The sequence below is a fragment of the Medicago truncatula genome, chromosome 7 (genome assembly GCF_003473485.1).
Source record: "Medicago truncatula cultivar Jemalong A17 chromosome 7, MtrunA17r5.0-ANR, whole genome shotgun sequence".
Lineage (NCBI taxonomy): Eukaryota > Viridiplantae > Streptophyta > Magnoliopsida > Fabales > Fabaceae > Medicago > Medicago truncatula.
The window spans coordinates 37738221-37763420 of NC_053048.1; the positions used below are offsets into that span (position 1 = coordinate 37738221).

At 32.9% G+C, this 25200-nt stretch overlaps 3 protein-coding genes across 10 annotated transcripts; all 3 read right to left on the reverse strand.

Annotated features, from left to right (window-relative positions):
• Positions 1 to 424: 424 nt before the first annotated feature.
• LOC11433736 (nucleolin) lies at positions 425 to 5793 on the reverse strand. Of its 3 annotated transcripts, none has more exons than XM_024770489.2 (12): positions 5413 to 5793; positions 4037 to 4623; positions 3859 to 3954; positions 3497 to 3736; positions 2437 to 2658; positions 2066 to 2360; positions 1655 to 1980; positions 1449 to 1558; positions 1257 to 1363; positions 1093 to 1166; positions 900 to 1002; positions 425 to 767 (listed from the first exon to the last, which is right to left on the reverse strand). In XM_024770489.2, exons 1-11 carry the CDS (start codon positions 5603 to 5605, stop codon positions 901 to 903), a joined length of 2352 nt encoding a protein of 783 aa, XP_024626257.1. In that variant the 5' UTR covers positions 5606 to 5793; the 3' UTR covers positions 425 to 767; position 900. The 3 variants fall into 3 exon arrangements, with proteins under 3 accessions (XP_024626257.1, XP_003624278.2, XP_024626258.1); XM_003624230.4 differs by having other exon boundaries at positions 437 to 767; positions 4037 to 4620; XM_024770490.2 differs by having other exon boundaries at positions 437 to 767; positions 1257 to 1360.
• A 1292-nt stretch (positions 5794 to 7085) lies between these two features.
• On the reverse strand, positions 7086 to 16721 carry LOC11437185 (2-dehydro-3-deoxyphosphooctonate aldolase). Of its 3 annotated transcripts, none has more exons than XM_039828273.1 (15): positions 16571 to 16721; positions 16415 to 16467; positions 16201 to 16298; positions 15450 to 15546; positions 14486 to 14551; positions 13062 to 13121; positions 12879 to 12953; positions 12682 to 12766; positions 12369 to 12427; positions 11870 to 11914; positions 11099 to 11197; positions 10869 to 10916; positions 10693 to 10740; positions 9875 to 9939; positions 7086 to 7305 (listed from the first exon to the last, which is right to left on the reverse strand). In XM_039828273.1, exons 2-14 carry the CDS (start codon positions 16448 to 16450, stop codon positions 9883 to 9885), a joined length of 873 nt encoding a protein of 290 aa, XP_039684207.1. In that variant the 5' UTR covers positions 16451 to 16467; positions 16571 to 16721; the 3' UTR covers positions 7086 to 7305; positions 9875 to 9882. The 3 variants fall into 3 exon arrangements, with proteins under 3 accessions (XP_039684207.1, XP_013449391.1, XP_024625427.1); XM_013593937.3 differs by lacking the exon at positions 7086 to 7305 and adding an exon at positions 9298 to 9589; XM_024769659.2 differs by lacking the exon at positions 7086 to 7305 and adding an exon at positions 9298 to 9589 and having other exon boundaries at positions 16415 to 16495; positions 16571 to 16673.
• Positions 16722 to 19559: 2838 nt separating this feature from the next.
• On the reverse strand, positions 19560 to 24194 carry LOC11436743 (cysteine protease ATG4). Of its 4 annotated transcripts, none has more exons than XM_013593938.3 (10): positions 24018 to 24194; positions 22912 to 23090; positions 22561 to 22812; positions 22391 to 22476; positions 22222 to 22272; positions 21696 to 22075; positions 20945 to 21083; positions 20391 to 20446; positions 20174 to 20244; positions 19560 to 20080 (listed from the first exon to the last, which is right to left on the reverse strand). In XM_013593938.3, exons 2-10 carry the CDS (start codon positions 23027 to 23029, stop codon positions 19869 to 19871), a joined length of 1365 nt encoding a protein of 454 aa, XP_013449392.1. In that variant the 5' UTR covers positions 23030 to 23090; positions 24018 to 24194; the 3' UTR covers positions 19560 to 19868. The 4 variants fall into 4 exon arrangements, with proteins under 4 accessions (XP_013449392.1, XP_024626394.1, NP_001411850.1 ...); NM_001424921.1 differs by having other exon boundaries at positions 19579 to 20080; positions 22561 to 22819; positions 24018 to 24170; XM_024770626.2 differs by lacking the exon at positions 24018 to 24194 and having other exon boundaries at positions 22561 to 22796; positions 22912 to 23053.
• Between the last annotated feature and the right edge of the window lie 1006 nt (positions 24195 to 25200).

The following is a 25200-nucleotide window of genomic DNA, read 5'->3' on the forward strand; positions in this document are numbered from 1 at the left end:
AAATAAAAAACTGCATTTAAGTGTTTGTTAGAAAAATATATTTTATTTTTCCAAATTTAAAAATAGTATTAAATAAATAAGTCAATACTAATTGAACTTTGATAATCAAAAGTTCGAACCTCAACCCCTACATATAACAAACTAAACCAATACTACTTGGAAACTTTGGCAATAGAGTTAGAACCCCAGCATATAACAATGAATCGTCGATCATCAAATCTTCAAAAATAATTTACTTTTATTTGAGATATTTCTGGAGTCAACGCATCCCCGCTTTATTGTCTTAGTTACCTCTCTTTCCTAGGTCAACATATTACCACACAAAGTTACCACTTACCATATGGTTGCTGGCTCAACGAAATGCAGGATAATTCACTCATGTTCATTATAATTCGACTGGCAAAAAAATAAACTAATAAAAACTAAAAAAAATCAATTTAATAAACCAACTTTTTCGACAGCAAAAAATAATCCAAATCCATGGACTTCATTTTCTTTCCAAATGAACAGAGCCAGGAGATATCATATAAAACTAGGTTTTAATTACACATCACATGTTTGACACTCCTCTGTACATTTAGAATTAACCTCATAAATTGAATAACTTCAACTGTATCAAGAGAAGATCCAAGATATCTTGAATTGAAGTAATCCTTGATTAGTGGAAAATTCCAAATCAGTCTTTAACTCAGCAATAATCTTTTCTTCAAAATGACGGGCATCAGAACGTCCATAAGCTACAAAATTCACATCCAACAGCAGCCAGCCTGTTACATTTAGATATGTTTAGACAAATGCACCGGGGACCAAGTGTGCAATCTTCGACGTCATCCGACTGGGAGAAATATAAAGATGACATTTGAGGATAGAAAAACCGCCTAAAATATAAGATGACTTACCTCAATAATAAGATCTAGATCCACCACCGCTACCACTCATATAACTGCTACTACCGTTCATACCCCTACTAGAATACATGGATGAATATGAGCTGCCACCAACCTAAACCACCAGCAAAATAAAATTATGTCACAAATATTTAGCCATATATAATAAAACACTACTTCCAATCAGAAAGGATGGTAACATTACATCACTTCCACGAGATAAGTAATCACCACCATAGCTTGATGAGTAGATACCTCCATCACTACCACCAAGAGAGCCTGACACACAACATACAAGAAAGTTGCAAGACTAAGCAATAAAATTTGATGTTCAAAACAACATATCAGATTATTTGAAATAATATTCACCTCTGCCATAACTTGGGTCCTGTCGACTGCTATATGCCCCATGTGAGTTTTGATTAGATAGAGAACTTCTACTGCCACTATATCCTAAACTAGATCTTTCGAGCCTACTAATCAAAATGTGAGGAATAAGTTAGCAAAGAACAACAGGGTCAGGTTGGGGGAATGCATGAACGTTGTTTGGAGCTAACTAACCTATCACCATAAGCCTCTCTATATCGGGAAGCACTGCCTCCATAGTCATAGTCTAAACGAGATCTTGATTGGCGAGCACCAGCATCAGCATACCGTGGAGAAATGTCATCCTGATTAGAAATGAAAAATAAGCAAAATTTAATTAGCTAAAATCAGAAATAAAATAAATGAGACCATTAAAATGAATGTTTAAAATAGAATTTTACTATGGCAGCATAAGGACGTTTCGAGCCAGATAGTGCGTCATAATCGCGGGGGCGTCCTTCGCGATAACTTAGACGGGGAGATGGAGAAGGAGGCCTTTCAAGTCTCCGATCATAACCATCATCCAGATAACCCCTCCTTGGTGCAGTACGAGATGTATCCCTATGCAGGTCAGGGTAGCCAGAGTCACGGGCTGGATAATCTCTATAAGATGGACCTCTTTGAGAGACCACCTGAGAACCATAATCTGCAGAAACTCTACTTCTTGGAGGTGGCAGATCCACAGGTCGACCATAATCTCTCTTCATGCTACTTTTTGGATATGCAGCTGATAACAAGAGAGTATGATAATATATTATCATAAAGAAAGACTAATAACAGAATCTCTACTAGGGAAAAAATGTAATTCATACCTGCTAATCTCCTGTAGGATCTAGCTGGAGGAGAGGCTGGCCTAGCTCTTACTGGTATCGACGTTACAGGACGTCTATTTCTCGCACTAGAAGGTCTAGCTGGTGGAATGCGACTCCCAAGTCTTCTGAACACATGAGCAGGTCGACTCTGTGGTGCAGGTCTACTACGTGGTGCAGGTCTACTACGTGAAGGCCTTTCCAATCTTCCAATCTTGCGGCCAGAAATGTCCCTATGAGGAACATGTTTACCACGAACTTTCGGAAGAGGTCTCGACAATCTAGCCCTAACTTTTGCCTGAAAGAAGCATGCATTATAAAAAAGCCATATTTAGCTGTTAGACATGTACATCAATTTTAAAAGCCAAACAAACCTTTTTGTTGCCTTCGCCTAACCCTGCACTGGTAATGCTCTCAGCACATTCTACAGCAGCAGCATGTGTACCAAACGTAACAAATCCATAATTCTTCCTGCGAGCACCTGGCATGTTCTTAGCAAGCTCAACTTTTTCAACCGCCCCATATTTCTTAAGAAGAGCTCGGACATAATCTTCATCCCATGAAGGAGGCAGTAAATCAATAAATACTGTTTTAACCTGCAATTCAGATGCATTTGATCAGTTACACCAAAAACAAATGGTACAACTTCACCAACCTATGAAGCACAAGACTCTTATTAGATGTGTCCATATGTCCAACAGACAGCCACAATCATACAATAACATACAACATGTATCACACGCCTCACATAAGTGTCCCTGAAAATTATTCTCTTTGACATACCTCTGACATAGCTACAGACAGTGAGAGCACTTTTTTTTAAAAAAAATATCAGAAAAAAAAAAAAACTTTTAAAATTGCGATAATAGTATTTTAATTAGACATTAGAAAGTTCCGCTTATGCACATCTTCCCACATACACACATCTTAATCTTCTCCGATCGTCATCTTATTTCTGTCAGTGTCTTGTATTTTGCAGATTAGCGGTATGTACATGTCGATCGATACCTGTGTCGTGTCCGTGCTAACAACATTAAGTTATATTTAATTAATAAAATCTGAAAAACAATGGACATGGCAAGGATGGAATACAAGCCTGTCCAGACATTAAAACTACTTAGGTTTCATCTTGTGATGCTTGTCCAACCTCCAGAGTAAACTAGGTAAAAATATGTCGAAATTTATTAAATCAATCAGTCGTAAAGTGAACCCAGTGTTGCTTTTATAAGTAATTAGTAGGAAAAATAAAGTCATAATATAACACCAAAAATATAGTTTACTATAAAAATGAACCACTACTGAGGTTTGAAGCCAACATAGATGTGTACCGATGGCCCGATTCCCAAACGCTTGAATGAGATCAAAGAACCATGTTTTGCAGGTTCAATACATCAGCCCTTGACAAAAGCAAGGAAATGAGATCCAGAAATATACCTGTGCCATAATATCATCACCCAGGTCAATAAAGGAGTTTGCAAAGGAAACCTCGGCAGGTTTATCAACTCCAAAAACAACATCTGTCTTCTGCAATCGCTTATAGGCGTCCTTAGAATCTGAATGAGATGAAAATTCCAAAAAAGCACATCCACAGTTTGTTCCCTCATTGTTATCATCTTCTAATAAAGTCAAATCCTTGAAACTTTCAACTCCATAATGTTTCAATTTCTCCTTTAACTGGCATCAGAAGTTTCGTTAACAGTTAGAAACAAGGGCCTTGAAGGTGGCAAGATTTAATAGTAGTAAGCATTACTCGGGCCTTGAAGGCGGCAAGAAATAGACCTAGAAAAAAGACTTACAGCTTCCTTTTTCCATGACTTGCATATGTTATCTAAATAAAGAGTATCACTGTCCTGACATGTGGTGATAGTGATACCACATTGTTTGCCATTAATCTGAAATTGTAGTCATGAAAAATATGATTTAAGACACTACAAATTGTAAATCTGCTCTAACCATGAGAAGATCAAAGATTACCACAGGATTTTTTAGCTCTGCCAATGCTCTTTTAACATGTTCAACAGTTTCAAAACGCAATAAAGCAAATCCCTTGTTTCTTTTAGTCTGAGGATTCACAGTCATCCTAACTTCAGTAATCTCCCCAACTTTACTGAAAACCTTCCTCAAATCATGCTCTGTAGCCTCCTTGTCTAGGCCCCCAACAAATACTTCCAATTCCTTCTGCTTCTGCGTCTCCTTTATAACTTCAACTTGTTCCTCTTCCTTTACATCAGCCAGATGCTCATGCACGTTCTCCTCACTGGCATGCTCATCATCACCAGCAACATCATCATCATCACCCTCGACTTCTTCATAAACATATTCAACTTCTTCAACTTCCTCATCACCTGTATCACCCTCTTCTTCATCCACATTCTCTTCAGGTTCTTCCTCCACTTCATCTCCGGCCTCCTGACCCTCGTCTTGTTCAATTCCTCTCTCATCATAGTCATCATCACCAACATACTCCTCAGGATCATACTCATGATAATTATCCTCAAAATCTAAGTGTTCATCTTTTTCATATTCATCTATGGACTCCTTAACCTCCTCTCCATTGTCTGCTATAAGATAAATATTTAAAGCCATCCCGATCAAAACACTCTCGAATTTTCCAACATTATAGTATTCATAAAATTACTGTAATCCATATTCTATAATCAATCCAGCATCACACGAGGTAAAACACCAACACGAAATAGAGAAAGAACTCGAGCAAATTTAAAAAAATAAAATAAAAGAACTTCACAGTATATCTGATCCTATATGCAATATAGTTGTTACATCAACTTGCCAAAATGACAGAAGTACAAAACAAACGATAATGTGCGGTACCACTTAATCAAAGAAACACTCTCATGTTCTACTAAAATCCCAAAACTTCCAAGTGGGTCAAGGGCTGGTGGAATATGTCATGTACATTTCCATCACTTCATTCACTATCACCAATAGTCTACCAAAACCATCGAAATTCACAAGACAACCAATGTTGCCAATCCAGGATCGCAGGAAATAGCTGTTTGTTCAAATTTCGCTGTGATAAAATGTTATATCCACAATTTAACAGCACTAAAGCATATCGAGAAACAAACGATATCTGTTTGTTCAAATTCTACTACGCGCTATAACTGCTATTTGACAACACTAAAGACAAAAATACCAATAGACTAATTTTCATAACCTACTTGATAATCATCGCTAACATAAGCAAAAATTTGAAATTTTGATAAACCCCATGTCACATAACAGCCGCAATATGCATCAAACATGATAAAAAACACTACATATATCCAAAGAATGAAAAAATTCCACAAAAATTCATGAAAAAAATAAAAAGAGGAAAAGGGACTCACTTTCCACCATAGCTACACCATTAGGCACTGTTTCAACAGAATTCTCCTCCACCGCAGAATCATCAACATGATTGTCTTCATGATTCTTGATAGGTTTGGGTTCAGGTTCTTGCGGCGGATTCTGAATTGAGGTTTTTGAAGAAACCTTCGCCTTCTTTGCCGCAGAACCTCTTTTCACCACTTTCGGAGGCATGGTTTGAATTAGATTTCTTAACCCTAATCCAAGAAACGAAATACTCAACACAAGAAAGTGTTATTCGGATTAGAAAATATTGAATTGATCGAATTGAAATTAAAATTGGAAGTTAACCTAATTCTGAATTTGATAAAAGAGAGAAATTTGGGAATCGAGCGGATGAATCAAATAGGAACCAAGTAAGGAAAACCCAAAACTTTAGAGGAAAAAACAAATTATATTTTTACCAAAAAGAATAAAATAAAATAAATTTATTAGGATTTGATAATAAAAATATGGAAGGAGATGAAAACATATTTTTATTAATATTCAATATTTTTTTCACCATGTGTAGTGTTAAATCAAAAAAGAAAAATCCATAATTGGACAAAACATGTTTTGCAACAAATTTCCTTTCAAAAAAATTTTGTTTCGAAACAAATTTTTTTACATTTTTTTTTGTTACTCTCCTTATTTTATTATAAGTTGTTTTGGCATTTTCAAACAAATTAAGAAAAATTATGAGTAATTTTACAAAATTATCCTTCATTAATGATATAGGAAATTGAGACAAAAAATTAAAAATAAAAGTAATAAATAATAAAGAGTATGATAGAAATAAAACATTAATGATGTGTTGGTATTTTTTTTTTTGAAAAAATTAATGATGTATTTGTATTGTAAAGTAACATATAATGAAACACAAATATTTTTTCTAAAATGATGTATAATAGAAACACATAGAACATACGATTTTTTATTACTACCAATTTTCTGAAATTACCCTCACTAAATTTAATCAAATCACTAATTTAATATAGTATTTGTCTTTTTAGATTTTTAATTACATTGGTCTTTCTCCTTCAAAAAAATAATTACATTGGTCTTTCAAATGGTGAGGAAACGGTGGCCTCCAAAGAAGGAAATGTGGTGCTCGTGAAAACAATGCAACCAACAAATGTTCTATGTGTGTCCAATCTGCAATGCAAATTGATTTCAGTATCTCAACTGCTTAAAGATACTAATTACATGGTCCATTTTACTTACAAGTTTTGTCTCTTACATGATCCCACTTTCCGAAGAATGTCCATTATAGCGAGCAAATAGAGAGACTATACTATGTAATGTACTTAGACTTGTGACTAGGGGTGTTCATGGTGCATAAACTGAACTGAAACTTAACCACATTAATGGCTCATTTCATTTTTTAAGTGATTCACTTTGGTTCAGTATAATGATATGGTTCAATTAACCACATTTTTGCACACCCAATTTGTGACATATGCCTTAAAGCAAAACAATCACGAGAAAATTTTCTCATTGATGAAAATAATCTATGTACTATTGTTGATGATTGCTAGGCTAGAGAGTAGTGTGGATTTATCTTTTCATTGATAAAACATCTTAGTCAATTTTTAGCAATGGTTGAGAGGCAAACTTAGCGCATAAGTGCAAATCATTCGTGGTGACAATGGTACTAAATTAACTTGCATGAAAGAATATAGTCATGTGTTGGGACACTACAACAAAATGGAAGAGTGGAGTGGAAGCATCGCCTCATCCTTAACGTTGTTTGTGCTTTACGGTTTCAAGTCAGCATTCCAATTCAATTTTGGGGAGAGGGGATCTTACTGCATGTTACATGATCCATTGAACCCCTGCAAAGATTTTGGATGCAAAAACTCCATATGAACTTGCAGCCTCCCTCTCCTAAGCATCTGCACACAATAAGGATGACAAATTTACATTTGAATATATATATATAATCACAATATGATTAGTTTTCCTATAAGTAAGCATTTGACCCTTTGTAGCATACATCAAAAGTCTCAACAAAAGATGCATATGGAATATTTTTCATTTCCTAGATATTACTCAAAAATACAAGACAAGGAGAGAAGCTATAAGTTAGACGTTCATTGAAAAAAGCTAAATAAAGTATGTTAAAACAACATACTGCATTTCAAACCTTGTTAAGATTAAAATAAGGCCACACATATCATTTTAACAATGAGCTTGCTTGAGCCAGGATTGCGTAAGGCAATTAACAAACAGGAGAGGGAGATAGTCAAATTGGGAGAGTTATTAGTTCCCGGAAAACATGAAAGAAAAAATGGAAGTAAATATGATTTCTATTATTAGTGTTTCTTGCTCATAACATTGGTGCAATTTACAAAATCACTTTGGTAGCATCGTAATTTAATAGAAAGCTTAACTTTTACTAAAAGCATTGTGGTTTGTTAAAATTCTGCTAATTTCATCGTTAATCCATATATACACCGAGAATAAATTATTTCTATTTTACACTACTAGAATAATCATTATTTGCTTTCTCTCCATATCATGCTTCTTCTAGAGTAAGATTTATTTATAGAGCTGGAAGGAAGAAAAGCTTGAGAATGATGCCAAATATTACAAAAAAAATGCATAAGGTAGTTACTGCAACCAATGTGGTATTTGGAGATAAAATGGAAAAGGTAAAAAGCAAATGTAAAAGATAAGAGTAGTGATATTTGAACAACCATTTTTGACAACTTCTTTTTCCTCTCTTTTTATTGGTAAAAAATAATTGAAAGAGAAAAAGGAAGAGAGAGAATAAAAATTTAATATGAATATTAAAGAGAGAGTTGTCAAAAAGTTGTCACAAAATAGTTCTACGAATATCATTTCTCAAAAGATTAATTGGGATGATTCTCAATATATGTCAAAACTCAAAATACCCCATGTGGTGTTTCTGTCTTTGTTGTTATGTTTCTTTTTGGCAGTGAAGTTTGGTGTGTGTTTGTTTTGTGAGACAGCTTTTGTTATTTCTTTTTCTTTTGTAAATTTAAATTTATCATTTTTGTTTCCATTTTTTTTTATCAAGGGGAAAATAAAAAAAATAAAAATAAAAAACTAAGCAAAATGCTGTCTAAATATCCCGGAGGCATCCGCAAGCAGAGAGATATTTAGCTGAGGTGGAGGAGACATCCAAACTTGCCCAACCATTTTTTTAATATATCATTTTGTCTCTATTTTGTATTTAAATTAACAAAAGAATGAAGATATATTTTTGGATGTTTAGATTTTATGTTTTTCATATTTCTTTTAAGAAAAATAACATGGCAAACATTATACAAACTAAAATTATTATAACCTATTTTTTTAGAATTTTTTGAAATGGTGGGACAAAATTAGAGTATAACACGACCATATAATTGGTTTTTTTTAAGTAGATCAAGTATAATATATAATTTATAATGTACATTTTAAAAAACACATAGCTAATCATTTGAGAATGTAGAGTATAAGTTGACGAGCAATTCATCTTCCAAAATATACAACTCTATTCCTATCACAAGGTTTTGAACTTCAGACATAAGGTTAAAGGGGTCAAAATACTAGCCACTTAGACCACATCATGTTAGTTATTCCCGTTTAATTACTGTCCAGAAATCAACTTCTATACAATAACATAGGTTCCCTCAAAACAAAACAAAAAAACATAGGTATTAATATTTGTGTTCATTAATTGGATTGTTTGCTTAAACATGACCTAAACTTTGAAAACACGAGACCCAATTTTACATGTGTTTTAGAACAAAATGCTTGAAAGTGTTGCTGAAAATAACCTTCAAAAAATTACACAAAGTTGAGTTACAACAAGCTTTTCATTTTAGTTTGTATATTAATTAATCAAAGTACAAAATTAGTTTAGCGAACAAGAGACATAATCAACAATCTCTACCTATATTTTATATTTATTTGCCTCAAGAATAGTAACTGACATGATTAAAGGATACACATGATCAATGACAAACATCAATTGGTAGTGTTACTACATGAAGAAACAAGCTTGGATCATCAAATTGGATCATCAAACAAAGTTTTTAGGATGAACCCTTTTTCCTATGAGGCACTTGAACTTGTGCCAGGAAATGGAGACAGTTTTGCATTCAATCTTGAAGAGATCTTAAAATTACAATGTTCAGGAAATTATATTTAGAATAACCCAATGATCACCTGCAGACAGAATATACATTAAAATTTCGATGCAAGCATTTATACTTTACAATAGACAATGCATTTATACTTGAATGCTCAATATTTCTTTTGAAGCCTTTATCAATGGAAGCCTATCGATCATGTGTTTCTTTAAGGATATTTCATGTAAGTATGCAAAATATTTGCTTTTAAATCCTTTATACATGGTTTTTTGACATTTTTTCAATTACCAACAAAGAAAAGGGATTGTTAACTAGCTGGAGAAACTAAAACACATACAAAGAAAAACAAAGCATTTCTTACCAGTCTTCTTATTCACGAAATGGTGTGAGATCAATGTTAAACGGCTTCTTCCCTTTGCTTACCCTCTACAATTAATGAAGCTGGAGTTAAATCAAATATACCGGTTTAAAACTCAAAGCAAAACAGAACATTCAAATTGTTTGTCTTTTTGCTGAAAAGCAAATGTATTGCCACTTTCACCATGTATGCACCGTACTATTGACATTGGATGAACACCGTTTGGTCCAAAACGACCTTATCTGTGATCAATTTAACTGGGACATAACAGATGAACCCTCTGGTTTATACATGGAGAGCTAGCATCTGGTGTGGATTCTTATTCTGCCACTCTTAACTCATATATACCCTAGTCTGTTCTTTCTGATCTTACCAGCTTAATTATAAAAAAATACTCACTCAACATTGACCTAACAGAAAACTGTGTGGATTGAATTGAAAATTTATAATAATAAAAGGGTGTTTTCTAACAACCTTAATGACAAAATACTTAAAAATCAATTTCTCTAGTTAAAATAAGAAATCACAATACATCCTAGGCCTCAGGGGTATCAAGACTAGTTCAGTTAGCTTATTTAAAAATGAGAATAATTTTGATGCACCATCAATGTAAAACTTTTAACTTATACACTGTCTACCAATCATGCTATTATCTCTATGACTTTTTAAGTTAGATACAAAGCAAGTCAAACTTTTTTAATGATTGAACGGTTATGATTGACACCCAGTGTAAAAAGTATTTACACAGTCAAGTGCATATGAATTAAATCCTAAAATATATTATGAAACCTAGAATCCTAAATTTTAAAGCAATAACTTACAGAAATAGCTATAAGCTCTTCAAGTAGCTCCTCCAAGTGGCGCAAAGGCTGTCAACAAAAGGGATTTTGTATATATGTAATTCAGCACTCTATTTGATAATAAGCATCCAAAGGAAAACACATGTTGAGGAAATGGTATTTATAAACCAGAACAACTGTTATAAGCAACAACTCACCCACTGTGTTGGACCATCTACAGGTGCGCTCAGTGGATCATCGTGCACCTGAAAACCCAAGAAATCTTTTAGAAGCTCATTGATAGAAAAAATAAATAGATAAAGAAGATCTTTAAATAGAAGCTTTTGGAATTACCAGCATGGTAAATACATTTTGGAATTTTTCCGTGAACCACTTTTGTTTATTTGAAGTACTAGCAAATTATAATAAGCCTAACTATTTTTTGTACCTCCATGAAGATCCCGTCCACTCCTACAGCAACTGATGTCCTTGCAATGCAAGGTATCAGCTCTCGAAGACCTCCACTTGCAACACCTCCTCCATCCAACTATAGATGAAAGTATAATGTTAATCCAACCAAGAGTAGCATTTTGAGAAAGTTATTTAAAAGCTGGAATCAAAGAAGACAGATTTGATAGTTGGATTCAAGGTAAACATACTTAAAGATCATGTGAGACTCCAATTTACAGAGAATAAAATACAAAATGATATTACTAATTTATTATATTAATGAAGCATAGCATAGAAGTGAGTATGTGAAACACACACAAAAGAAAAGAAGCAATACTTGAAGATTCTACATGATATTCATGAATCAACAAATCATAGAAGCCACCCCTCTTAACACCACAAATCTGAAAAGAAAACTATGATATCTAATACTCCCTGTGAAGTTAAACTAGGGCAGTTTGGTGTATGATGTGTTCACTTACTACGACATTCCCATTGCAAATATAAAAAATAAAATTGTTGAAATAAAGGGGAGAGATGTGAAAGAGAACCGGAAAAAAAATTATCAATACCAAGGTAACAAGACATAATGAATCCAAATATTCTAACAATTACTGCCAACACCAACACTTCAGCAATACAAGTTTATTACACCCTTTTGTGATTTTCAGAAGCATCACAGGCTACGATAATAAATAATAAAAGGTTGCAAAACCATGTTACTATGTTTGTATCAAATAAGCATGGGAATTAGCAATAGTAAACAAACCTTCTTTCCAGCAGGTTGTTGTAGTGAGTGCGTTATATCAGCTACCTGAGACAAAACACAGGAATTTTGAGATTTCAAGAAAATAGACAGCAGAGAGAGATAGTGGCAAGAAACTTCACCGTGAAATTTTTTAAATCATTGCCAACAGGCTGCTTAAGAACCGTTCTTCATAATAAGGACATAGTAAAGAATGACGTCGATCTCATTCTAGTAAATAGGCATGTTTAAGTTATAAGGATTTTAGATAAAGAAGGAAGAGAAAGAAGAAATATTGAATTATGAATACTGATTTATATGATTAGTGATTATTATTTTATATAAACAGAAGAAACACTTACCCTTATTTATTTATACTAATACATGATTTCAAATCTTAATTGAATAGGGAAAACAGAGAAATATAGCACTTAATTTTAAGAGGCAGTCTAAGATACTTTGAAAAAGGAAACTAATTTTCTGAGATAATCAGAGAGAAATTATAAAAGAAATATTTACTTACAACAGGACAATTGGCTTCTCTCAGCCACTCCAGGTTACGTGGATCAACAATCAAATCATCTATATAAAAAGGAAAAATAGTTTAATCAATCAGCAAAACAAAGGGAAATTGATTTCATTGTTTGCCAGTTTAAGACAAAGTTTATTACAGTTCTAAAGTTCAACCTCATACATAAAAATTTCAGAGGTAAGACATAGAAATAACTAGCATCACTCGATAAGGCCTTTTTCTTGGTTAAAACATGTCATGCAATACTGCAAAGAGCTTCAAAAATTGAAAACATACAAGACCTCAAAAAAGGTTATCAACTCACTGTAGCCAAACATTGTTCCTCTCTCACAAACCATCACATTAGGATTTCCAGCTAGCCGAACCTTTTCAGCCGAATTTGCCATAACCTATATATAACAAAACTAAGAATCATATGAATAATGCTAAAAACAAGCAACGCTCATTAAGTCATTGTTAACAATTCATAAATTTGAAAGCAATGAAATTGGAAATACTTACAGAAGGAGCACAGAACTGGCCCTTCTTGATGTTGATAATCTTCCCAGTTTGGGCTGCAGCAACTAGAAGATCTGTCTGTCATTACAAGAAAAACAAAAGAAATAGTTGATGTTACCACATTTATCTAATTTAATAGCCAGAAAACAAAGATGGATAGCTAAAGTGAATGCAACAAATATTTACTTGGCGACATAAGAAGGCTGGAATTTGAATGATATCTGCAACTCTGCCAACTGCTTCACACTGGCAAAAGCAAAGATAATGTGCCAATCAGACCAGGAGTCAGAATCTAAAACATATTACTACATTCTCCTTGCAACTTCCAAGTATATGTCGGAATAACCAATTTGATCATTTTAACATTACTAACTCACTTATTATAGAATTATCAATAAAAATAGGTACTAACCACTGTGGATTTTCAAATTCAAATGGGTAAGCCAATTGTTAAAGGAAAATATAAGTGATGATGAGATAACTGTTCAGATCTCTATTATTCCCCCACATTATTTCACACTTCAAATGTTCAGTTCGGAGCAATAGGCAGTGTGCTGAGAGTCCTTCGTCTTCTATAGATATGTTTATGGTAGTCTTATTACCTAATTTCATATTTTCAGTTGATGCATGACTCTCAACACACACCCTCACACCAAGGACTAGGCATCTAGAGCGTGGACAAATGCTGGTGAAATAGAAGAGATCTTGACCCAATAACATATCTAGCTAGGTTTTGATACCATATTAGAAGTTGGGCTTACAGTCTAACTTAACCCCACAAATCCAACTTGTAAAGTGAGGATCGGCCAACATTATAAGTATTATCAAGACCCAAGAAAAATGTCTTTCTAGTAGTTTTGTTATACAGTATATAGACCTCACCGATTCCTTTTGTCATGAGTTATCTGCCCATGCAAGGAACAAATGATAGGCTGTGCGATAGTCGGAATCAGTTTGAAGGAAAAGGAGCATAAAATAATGGGATAGGTGGCATTTGTTGAGTGAAGAGAGAGACAGAAAATCATTTGTATACATTAGAGAGATGGGGGTCAATGGGATATAGGCAAGGATTGAGTAGAATTGTGGATTTGGAAACTTTGGATGAGGAATGCAGGGTTCCTTTCCAGCAAGTTTATCACTTTTCTCTCTTAGTTTTCTCTAATTTCTTTGATTCATTTTACTGAGCATTGCTCCATTTATTTATGTAATTTTCAATTTCTGCATTTGTTGGTTTATCTGTAACAGCCTAAGGGTGTAGGAGTCATCTCCCTCAATTCAGTTTATATTTCAAAATCTGTCTGGTTCTTGTCAATATATAAGAATTTAATCCAGGTATCAACAATTCATTATATTAATTTTATTTACGTAACAATCCCACTCATCTAAGCATCACTTAAAGAAAACCTTGCCAATTTTCTTCCTTTAGCACCAACACATATGTAATGATATCCCTTCAAACAACCTATAATTGGTATGCCAAAAACTGTATGGGAGTTTAGTTAAGGGAAACAAGGCTACGGAATATGAATTATACAAAACACAACAAAGCAGAAAAAAATTAAATGTGAAACCAGAAAGCTTATATTTTGGAAAAGTAAAATGGTTTTTACCTGGCTGGCCTCGTGCACATCTGTCACTATAGGAATGTCATAAGCTACTTTAACCTTCTCGAGTATCTGAGGAAAAAACAGCAAAAATAAAGAAGGAAATTCAGTTAAATAAGACAAAAGAGCTTTATCCAGTGCAAAATTATATGATTTAAACATAGTTAAACATTACTATGAAGCAACTTACATGTCAAACAAACATACTAGATGTGTATTGCCATACCGACACTTGTGCTAACTAAATGCCATAGTTCATCATATACTACAAGATGGCTTGAAACTTTACTAGTGTTACTATAGTATTTTTTTTTTCTCGCTTTGGCTACAGAAATATCTAGAACCGCAAGAGATGTTAATTGACTGATTGAAGTACTTCTGTTTTATATCCTTGCAAATCCTTACAAGGGAACCACATTTCTAAGGGTATGTTTGGATTAAGGTCTTCGAGGGGAGGATTTTGGAGAGCTAAGTCTACATTTGATTATATATTTGAGATTTAAAAAACAAAATGAAAGAATAACACGATAGATGATCATACATTTCAAATTTTCAATCACACTTGATTTATTTTTAGAATATTTTTATAGCTTACTTAACTTTAAAAAGAAAAATAAGTTCTCCCATCCCAAGTCCTCCATCCAAATATACCCTAAAGGTCCTGCCAGAAGGTACACATATGCTACCTCCAGTAACATTTGACTCAAAAACCTCTAGGGATGAGTGGAGCCATACACAATATCAAGGACAATGTTAAGATCCCATATAGGCAGATATATGGCCAAAGTACCTCTTATAATTTACAATGAATTGGATGGTCCTATCCCTTTGAGCTTGCTTTTGGGGTAGTGTCAGTCTCATGAAAACTGCCAATTTTCTATTGCTTATGTTATCAGATAATCTAATAACAACTATAATCCTCGAGATGCAAACAACAAAATTATGTTATGACAATCTTAGAAATATGAACCTTCAATCCCTCAACCATCCCTGGGCCACGGAATGATTTTGATGATGTCCGGTTAGCTTTGTCAAAGCTTGATTTGAAAACCAATGGAATTCCAAATCTGAAAGATACATATATATTCAAAATCATGTCAGCTGTCAATAAAGATAAAACCAGATATAAAATCTACTAGCCATTTTACTTTGCAAGTTAATTTGCATTACCATGCAACCAATTATAGTTGTTATCAAGTCTATACTTTTGATTTTGAATTACTCTAACAATGGATCAAAACTAAGTCTTTTACTCCAAATATAGTGAAGAAAAAAGATTTAATTTCACACAAAATACCATAAAGCAGTTGGCTTCAAAAGGGTTTTACACAAGTACCTACTACCTAGGGTGAGTTGCGAAACATTTACTTAATGGTCATTAAATTAAAATTTGACATAGTTCCAAAAAATTCATAGCGAAATCAACAAATAGATGTTTCACATCTCCACATGCCTACGTTATCAATGACCTAAAGGATTTCCATTTGATCACCTTCATTTCTCTACTATGTAGCACCAACACTTCTGATTAAAGTTATGTCTAGTGTCTAACACGTATCAGTGTCTGACACTGACACATTACATTACACTGAATCACTTTTATTTTCTCAAATTACTACGTATCTATGTGTCAGTGTTAGTGGCATGTGCCGTGTCCGTGTTTGTGTCAGTGTTTTTCCATTTAAGAAAAAAGCATAAGACTTAGAAAGAAAGCAACATACTTAGATGAAATAGCCTTGATGTGCTTAGCCATCTTCATTATATGCTCCTCTGATTCAATCACATTGGGACCAGCTAGCAGGAAAAACGGGTGTGCAGCCTAATGGATTCAAACAAAAACAACCCATCAGATGTAAAAACAAAAAAATAGCATTTTGATTACGACCCACAAAATTTAAAATTATGTAAACTCATGATCAGAAAGAAATCACGAACCTTGAGCTGATTATACAGCAATGCAGATGGATCCATTTGGTGAGAAAATGAATCTGCAGGAGAAAGAAAAGCACAGAAACACTGATCAGTGATTTACAAAAGTCAATGTGATTGATCTTTGGGGGGGAGAGATATGTTATTGGAAACGAAGAGTACCTTGTAGCTTGGTTGATAGTGAAGAAGAAAACGATAGAATGATGTTACTGTAGGAAATAAATTTGTTGCTAAATAATTGTCGGTGAATGATTCAGTTACTCATCGGTCATCGGTAAAGAGGAAGATTCTATGAAGCTTTTTTTTTTTACCTTCCATTTTTTAATGAACACCAAATTTTAATAATCATTTTGCATCTGTATGTGTAATGGGTAATCGCAATTATTTTTCAATTTATCAAAATTTTAAAATAATCAGTTAATTTCGTTAATCAAGATATTATCTAATATTAAAATGTTTCATTAATATTGTTATAGCAATCTTTCAATATACTTATTTGTTATCGTATCAATTCTCAATAGTACTTATTTATTATCATTTCAATCCTTATATAAAATGAGTTATTGTGAGTATTCAGATATTATTTTAGCGTCAATACTATTTTGACTAATAGAGTGAACAATTAGAGATTATTTCAAAATTTTGATACACTGAGGAATTATTGTAACTATTCGTTACATATTCAGGGACTAAAGTGACGATTACTCAATTTTATAATTATGATATTTTTTCCTCACATCAATTTAATTTGAAAAAAATATATACTACACTAATTCCAAACATTTTTAACTTATGAAAAAACTATTTTCTCTTAACTTTTATAATATGTTGGGACGGTTTGTTGTAACAAAAAAAAAGTTTGGGATAGTTTGTCTTTCTTATCCTTATTTATCAATTTTGATACGTTTGCAACAATTTAACTTAATTTTTTTTCCGCTCATTTGCTTTATTATGTTTGCAATTATTTAACCTAACAAATTCCATCTAAAAAAATGCATCGCACCTGATAGGATTATCAAATTTTCTTTTATAATATTTTCAGATTTCATACATTTTATGATGTGTTTTATTTTGTCTATTATGGATTATCACGTGTTATTTTTTTACCGTTACCTATCATATATTGCATTTTATTATTCGTATGTCAATCCCTTTACAATAAATCCGAGCGGAGCACGGGTCAAAAATCTAGTAGAAATATTAAAGACGGACTTGAGTATTATTTTTTGTAAAAGACAAAATTTGCAAGAGCCGGTGATATCACATTTTATATGTAGGAGTCGGGGTTCGAACCCCGAACACTCCACTTCTCCACAATTAAATTGTATGAGTTCTAGCCACAAGGCTACGTGAAAAAAAAAAAAAAAAAAATTGGTTAAAAGAAAATTGAAATTAAATTGGACGGGGCATCAAATAGCGTGTCTCAATCATGTGGTATTGTGTAGTGGGAATATATATATATATATATATATATATATATATATATATATATATATATATATATATATATATTTTTTTTTTAAATAGTATGTTATTATATCAAGCATGAAAATAAATTTTTATAGATTATTAATTTATGGAGAAAATCACACATTTGCTTAAAAAAAGTTTGCTTAACGAAAACGTGTTAATCTAATGGAAAATGGTAAGGAGTTAGGACACTCTTCAAGAGTTTAAAATAGTAAGATTTTGTAGAAGAGTAGTGTTATAGTTCCCGAGAAAAGTCTTCCAAATATATCCCGAATGCTAAAATGTTGTTACAAAAAACAAAAAAACAGCTCCCACTTTCATGCGGTGACAAAAAAACAATTGTGTCGTGATGTTCCGCGAATTTATGATTTTCTATAAAAAAAAAAAAAAAAAAGCATTTCCTTTTATAGAAATGTGTGCATCAATTAATTTATTTTTTTTTTATAAAAATAAATGATATTCATTCATTCAAATTGATAGAGTACATCGATATAATGCAAATTCGCTAAAAACAAAAGGATGAATATGTGAACAGACTCACAACATCTATGTTAATAGCATAAAACGGCAAGGTACAAATGCATACACATATGACTATATTTAAATCTCCGGAATAGCCATGCCTCCGGATCTGCAACGTGGATGATGTCAAAGTCATTGATTGGATCTGCACTAGATCGAAGTTGATCTGACAATCTGAACCGATCAAATACCTGAGAGAACCAAGAAAGACAAACAACGTCGCACAAAGACGACGAACAAATCAACGTCGCACGAAGACGACAAAATCACAAAATAAAAAACGTAACAGATGTGAAAATCACTTATTTCAATAAAAGGGAAATAGAAAAACAAGTTAGAGGGGTGATTTTGGGTCAAAAATTAACCTTAAATCACCCCTCCGACGAAAAGAAGAAAGAAGTGACAGGTAGGGTTTGAGAGAAGGAGAGAAGAGAAAGAGAGAAAAAAAAAAGTGTGCATCAATTAATTGTAAATTAAAATATTTTAACTTTTTTAAATAAATTCATTTAAGTAATTTCTTTTTTTAGAATCTTAAAGAGTGTCCAAAAACACTCATTAGCAAAACCCTTAATTTAATTCGTCAAATGCAACCGTTAAAATTAGATGATGCAGCAAAACACCAGTTGAGCTTGAGCCTATCAAATATTTTTCCCTCATTTTTTTCACGTGTATTCATTCCAGAGGGAGTATTCAGCTACAAATTAATATTCTAACTAAATTTTTGCCAGTTGGTATAGAGGACAATTAGTGGTCCTCACATGATAATGAACAATAACAATACAATAATGCTCAAGATATTTTTACATCTCTTCGTTCGTCTGCTGTTCCTTTTTTTTTTTTCTGGTATTTTATTGTTGAGAGTATGCGAGTATTTTTCGTCTATAAGGTGGAGTTTGAACCATAGGTAAATGATTATGCTGGATTCCGGAGTAGGATGTTGTTGCGGTGGAGATTTGATATTTAGTTGATTGAAACATTTTCAGCTCCAAAATATGATCCCTAATTGTGTTCTCATTCCAACTCCATTCGCCATGGCTTATATATTAAGATCACTCACTATAGTGGTACGAAAATAATGGTGGCCTTGGCGTGTATCCACATCATTCACATGAGTTGCAGAAAACATTCCATCTTCTTAATTGTAAAAAAAGATTCCATCTCAATATGAACTACTCTACCACTTATTTGACATTGCCAAAGTAATATCCACTACAATTCTGTAGCCAATAGAAGGGTACATCAACAAATGATCGAACTAGTTTAATGTACAATAAATACCTGGTTAGCCATATGAACAAATGAGTAAACAATTTAAGCCAAAGAATCACAACGAGTTCAAATTTCTACAAGCCTATTAAACGTTTGAAGAGTGCGAGTGCAAAGTCGAGCATCAACCAAACTCGGCAGTGGTAAACAATCTTGAGAATCAAGCAACAACCTTACTTAAATTCACATTGTAGCCCAGCATTTATAGGAATTGCCAGTCATCTTCATTGCCTGCATCATTAACAAGGTTCATACTAAGCGAATCATCCTCTTCAAATCTTGTGTCGTCACCTGACACAGAATTACTTGTGACTTGCATTGGGAGACTCCTAGACTGAGCTACAGTGAATAATGGTGCACCGTTTGATTCTTCTGCAAGCTTAGTTGCTCGGGAACAAAAATCATCAAAATCATCTGGCAGACAACATTGACAAAGTAATGTCAGTTAATAGAAAGTTTAGATAGTAGCCTCCCCACAATTAAACCTTTGTCAAAATAACAGCAAACCTTTGTCTCGGCAGTAAAATCCAATAGCCAAAGACGGGTCAATTGAATCTAGGGGCATGTGCCTGCTAATGCTGTTACGAGTCTATAAAAGTTAGATATACAACAAAAACAATCAAGCCTTATCCCGCTAAGGGAGGTCGGCATAAACGTTAGATATAAAGACGAATTAACAAATTGCAGTTGACTATAAGAAAATCAATGTTAGTAGAAAGCTTACTTGCAGTGATATGATGATGTATTAGGCTCTTGAGTATCCCCAGTAATATTAACAACCTGAAAACCATTTAATATGTACTTAGTGACCTGCGAATCTTCACCTATCAAACAACAGTCTGAACACTGTATTTTATAAGTTACAAGTTACAAAATACAGCGAGGAAACCAAATAGGATTTCACTCCCCCCAACCACTACTAGGTCATCATTCAGTCGTCTTTTCTATTCTTTATTTTTCAATTGTATTGGTATGCACTCGTTTCTTTTCTTTCCTTTATATATTGCACTCAATGCTGATAAAAATATATATATATTGCACTCATTTCTTTTTGTTTCCTTTATATATGATGCCCGTTTTGTTTAATTTACAACCGGTGCTCATATTGGTACTTAGTGAAAATCAAAATGTATAGTTTTCTCCTATGCACGAAAATACATCTCAAGCTCTCTTGTAAACCTGTAAGTGCTATCACATTTGCTTCCAGAACTTGCATAACAATAATTCTACAACAACAATTATATCAAAAAAATGCTGAAAAAGGATTATCCTGCATACCGGCTTAACTTCATGTGGATCAAGGTAGAATGCCTTATCATTCTGAACACCAATAATGTATGTCGAAGCACCTGGTTTTCCACCCAAGATTCCAAGGCTCTGAGGAAATTTAAAAGTTGACTGCAATAAAGGAATGTACCTGATGACAGTTTATAACAGCAAGTTATCGGTGATTGCACTATCATGAAAACTGAACATCTCTCAAATTATATTTTAAAAACTACATATTCAATCAAAATAGACAACTACAAGAATGAAATATTATGTGCATCCATCACACGGTTATTATCTCTGGTATGTACTGACTCATTAGACAAAGATAGAGAAACCAATCATGTTACATCACGAGAGATATACTTACAAGTTTGAACCTATTAATAGATGTGTCTCTGTAAGGCAGATGAGGCATTATTACAACATAGAAGTTTTACCGACAGGGAAGTTTCTATCTTTGATTCAATGTCCATAACAGGTGTAATTGATAGTATAAGAAAAGGGTGGAAGGAAATATTGTAGCTTTGAACATTTTTAGTCACTCTGTAGTATAATGTAATGCAAATTTCCATGTTTATATTGGCTTATTTGATTTAAGAATTATGATAAAGGAACTTCTCTTTACGGATTACCACTTCTATTGTGTAAAAGAATCCAAATAGGCAGGCAACACATATTAAAACAAGCATAATCGTATAAAAAGGTTCAAATGTGAATCAATTATTTTGTACCATAGAACCTTGAAAATGCCACACACCTTAGATTGACTTTATCAAGTCCAAGAACCAAAGGAACCAATAAAAGTAGAGGTGTCCAAGGAACTAGGCCCCTTGAAAACTCTAAACAGCGTTTGCAGGCATCTTCAATGCAGACAACTGGTGCTCCACCTCGTTCCCCGTCTTCATCTCCAGAAACAACGTAAATAGCCATTGGAAGTAGCTGTTCTCCTTGCTCATTCTTCTCCCTCTGGTTTCGAGCTAGAACTTCCCATGTGCGACACATAGCATATGGCCCCACCCATGACCCAACGGCTAGACCATAACCTTTACCAGCTTGAAGAAGGTTGTGGATAGAAAAAGCAGCCGCCTCGGAATCACCAAATAGTTGCAAGATGTCAATATATTCTTTATCCACTGGCTGTAAATTATAAATATACAATAATGAGTGAACCTAATGCCGTTATACTTATACCTCAACACAAAGGTGCAAACACAAAAATAACAAAAACAAAGGTATAAAAAGAACAATCTAATTGCTGACACGTTGCATATCAATCACCTGACCTTGTCAACAGTTTTTCTCCACGATCTACCTAACTTGTGAAAAAGTAATGCCTGAATATGACAAAGCAGTATTAATAGTGTTAGTTTGAAAAGGAAAAAAATCAGAGATTTTAAGGTACAATGCGACAAAAAAATTGCTGATAAACAAACATTATAGAAAGCATAATACCTGAGCAACAAGCATCTGGCTGCTTCGAAGCATACAACCCCAATTAACATCACTAGTATACTTCGAATCTTCAATTGCATCAAAGCCTATAAGGTATGTATAATAAAACTTGTTAGTTTACTATCTATCATCTAAACATCGCATAAAAAGGTAGTGTAGATTTTACAGACCTTTCCGGTAAGTTATTAATATTCTAGAGAAAAAATCTTGCTCAAATGCTGCAAACACGTTACGAATATCTACATCTCCAGTTGATTCATGCTGTGAAATTTTATGGCAGACACCTAGAAGCCATATATCGCCATCAGAGCTCGAAACGTCAGTCCTGCATGACCCTAGTACACGCTCCTGAAATCTCCTCATTGAACCGCCACTAACGACTTTCCTCACAGCAGCTGCCCACCCACTATTTCGAGAATGAACTGTTTTCTTTTCAGAAGATGATGATTCACTATATGTTTCATCGACTGAAAAACCAGATGTAAAGAAGGTTGACCATAAGGAAGCCTTGGGAAACTTACTATCACTAGACCCTGCCTTTGAAGAGGCGGGCACCTGAGTATTATCGACAATCTCGGTTGAGCTTTTGGAAGAACACTTTGCAGCAACAATCCTATCACATAAATCCTTCAATACCATTATGAAGCCACGTAAAACATAGGATTTGGCTCATAGAAGCGAACCAAGTTCGTGTCAATATCTGCAAGTAAAGAGGCGAATAATGAAACGAACATCCAAACATATAAGCTGATTGTTATTCATCGACAATCCAATAGTTTAAAGATAACATCTAAGAACATAAGACAAGAAACTTTCTTAAGCTAGGCTAACATATTTTTCAGCTACCCTAAAATGCCATCATAATCTGCATTGATGAAAAGTCGAGAAACCGCAACACAAAATAGTTCAACTGGTTAAATGGGATCCAAATGGGACTTTCCATCCCCCTTTGACTCGAAGTACAACTTGATGATCATCCCTCCCTAAAAAAGTCCTACAATTTAATCATGTAGGTTGACTTTTGGCATCCTATATATGCCACTAAACAGAAGCATAATCTCCCATTAAGTGATTAAATTAGGTCATAATGTTCAATCGTAAACCATATTTCGATCCAATTCATTAAATTTGGCTTTATGGACAAACAATAAAATTGGGGAAGCTATAGAAATTCAAAAAATTGAAACTTTTTTGACATCATGAAAATAAAAATTTGTAATCTTATCAATGAATAATCATCATCAATCAATTATTACAAATATGCATCATAACCATCTTAAATAAAAATAAAAAAATACGTTACACAAACACAAAATCTAAGCGCAGAATCAATTACATCATCAAACATGCTGAAATTTCATAAGAGCTTCAAACATAATAAATAAACATAACGAAACTATGAATAATCCACGAAGAAAATTGAAAGATGAAGAAAATCCAAAAAAAGAATCTTTTGAGAGACCCAAAATAGAATTTATATTGAAGGCGTATAAACCAACGTTGATGGAAAAGGTTAAGCATCTTTACAACGAAAACGACGAAAATTGGGAGAGAAAAAATTAATTTTTAAAAAATAAAAAATTAATTATAATGGAAAATTGAAGAGAACGAGGTATTCGTAGCGTACGTGGATAAGGATTTGTAGCTGAAAGAGAATGATGAAGAAAAGTTGAAGAGAAATTTTGGATCGTGAATTGTTGTTCTTCAGGTATGCGACTTTGTTCGGACTCAATTTCTGATTTTCTTCTTAACTTTTAAGGTATTTGTCGCTAAATCTATGTAAAACTCGTTGAGTAAAAGTGTGAAACATATAAATTTTTAAAAGATTGTCATAAAATTTGTACCAAACAATAGAACAAACAATTAGAGAATTACAAAGATATCAAAAATATATATTTAATCAATATTATTAATATATGTCTACAAGAAAAAAGTTGGAAAATATGTCATATTGGAGTCAATTTTCATTTTTTTAATAACGAAAGTTTAGAGTGAAAGCTGAGTTAATTTTCATTTGGGTGTTTAAAAGCATGAGTTATAAATTTGGTCTTTCAAATTTACAAAACTTTAGATAAATTTAAGATATTTTTAAGGTGTGTTTGGTAAAAATAAGTTATAAGCTAACTGATAGTTGAAAAGTTAACTTATAGCTGAAAAGTTAGCTTATTAAAATTAAAAGTGGTTTGGTAAAATTAGTTGTTGAAGTGACCGGTAAACATAAAAGGACATGCTTGTTTAATTTTTTTTAATATCATATATATAATTTTTATTACTTAATGCATTTATTTTTAAATATTTCAATATATTTTAAATTATTTTCATCTCCAAAATTATAAATGTATTTATGACTTCAAACGTTTTTTTATTTAACAATTTTATTTTATTTTTATGAATTTAATTTAACTAAACTTGCTTCATTATTTATTGTAAATTTTATAAAAAAAAATTATAGATTTTATAAATTATGAGCAATTGTGCATTGACAAACCTATATAATCAGTAATATTTTCTTTTAAAAAAAAAATAGCAATCTGATAGAAGTCTGGTTGGTATGTTACTATGTTATTACAAAGAAATGGGGATAAATCCTAATTACAAATTTACAAGTCATGCCCAAATATATATGACAACATGGTAGTTAGTTTAATAAGATTGTGGGTAGTTTTTTTTATTATAATAAAATTAAATTAAATTAAGAAAAAGTTAAAATTGGAAGAAAGTATAAAAAGTTATAAGCTCAAAAGCTATTTGGATTAGTTTAAAAAAAAATATATATAAGCTAGTGAGAAAAGCTTTTTACCAAACACATC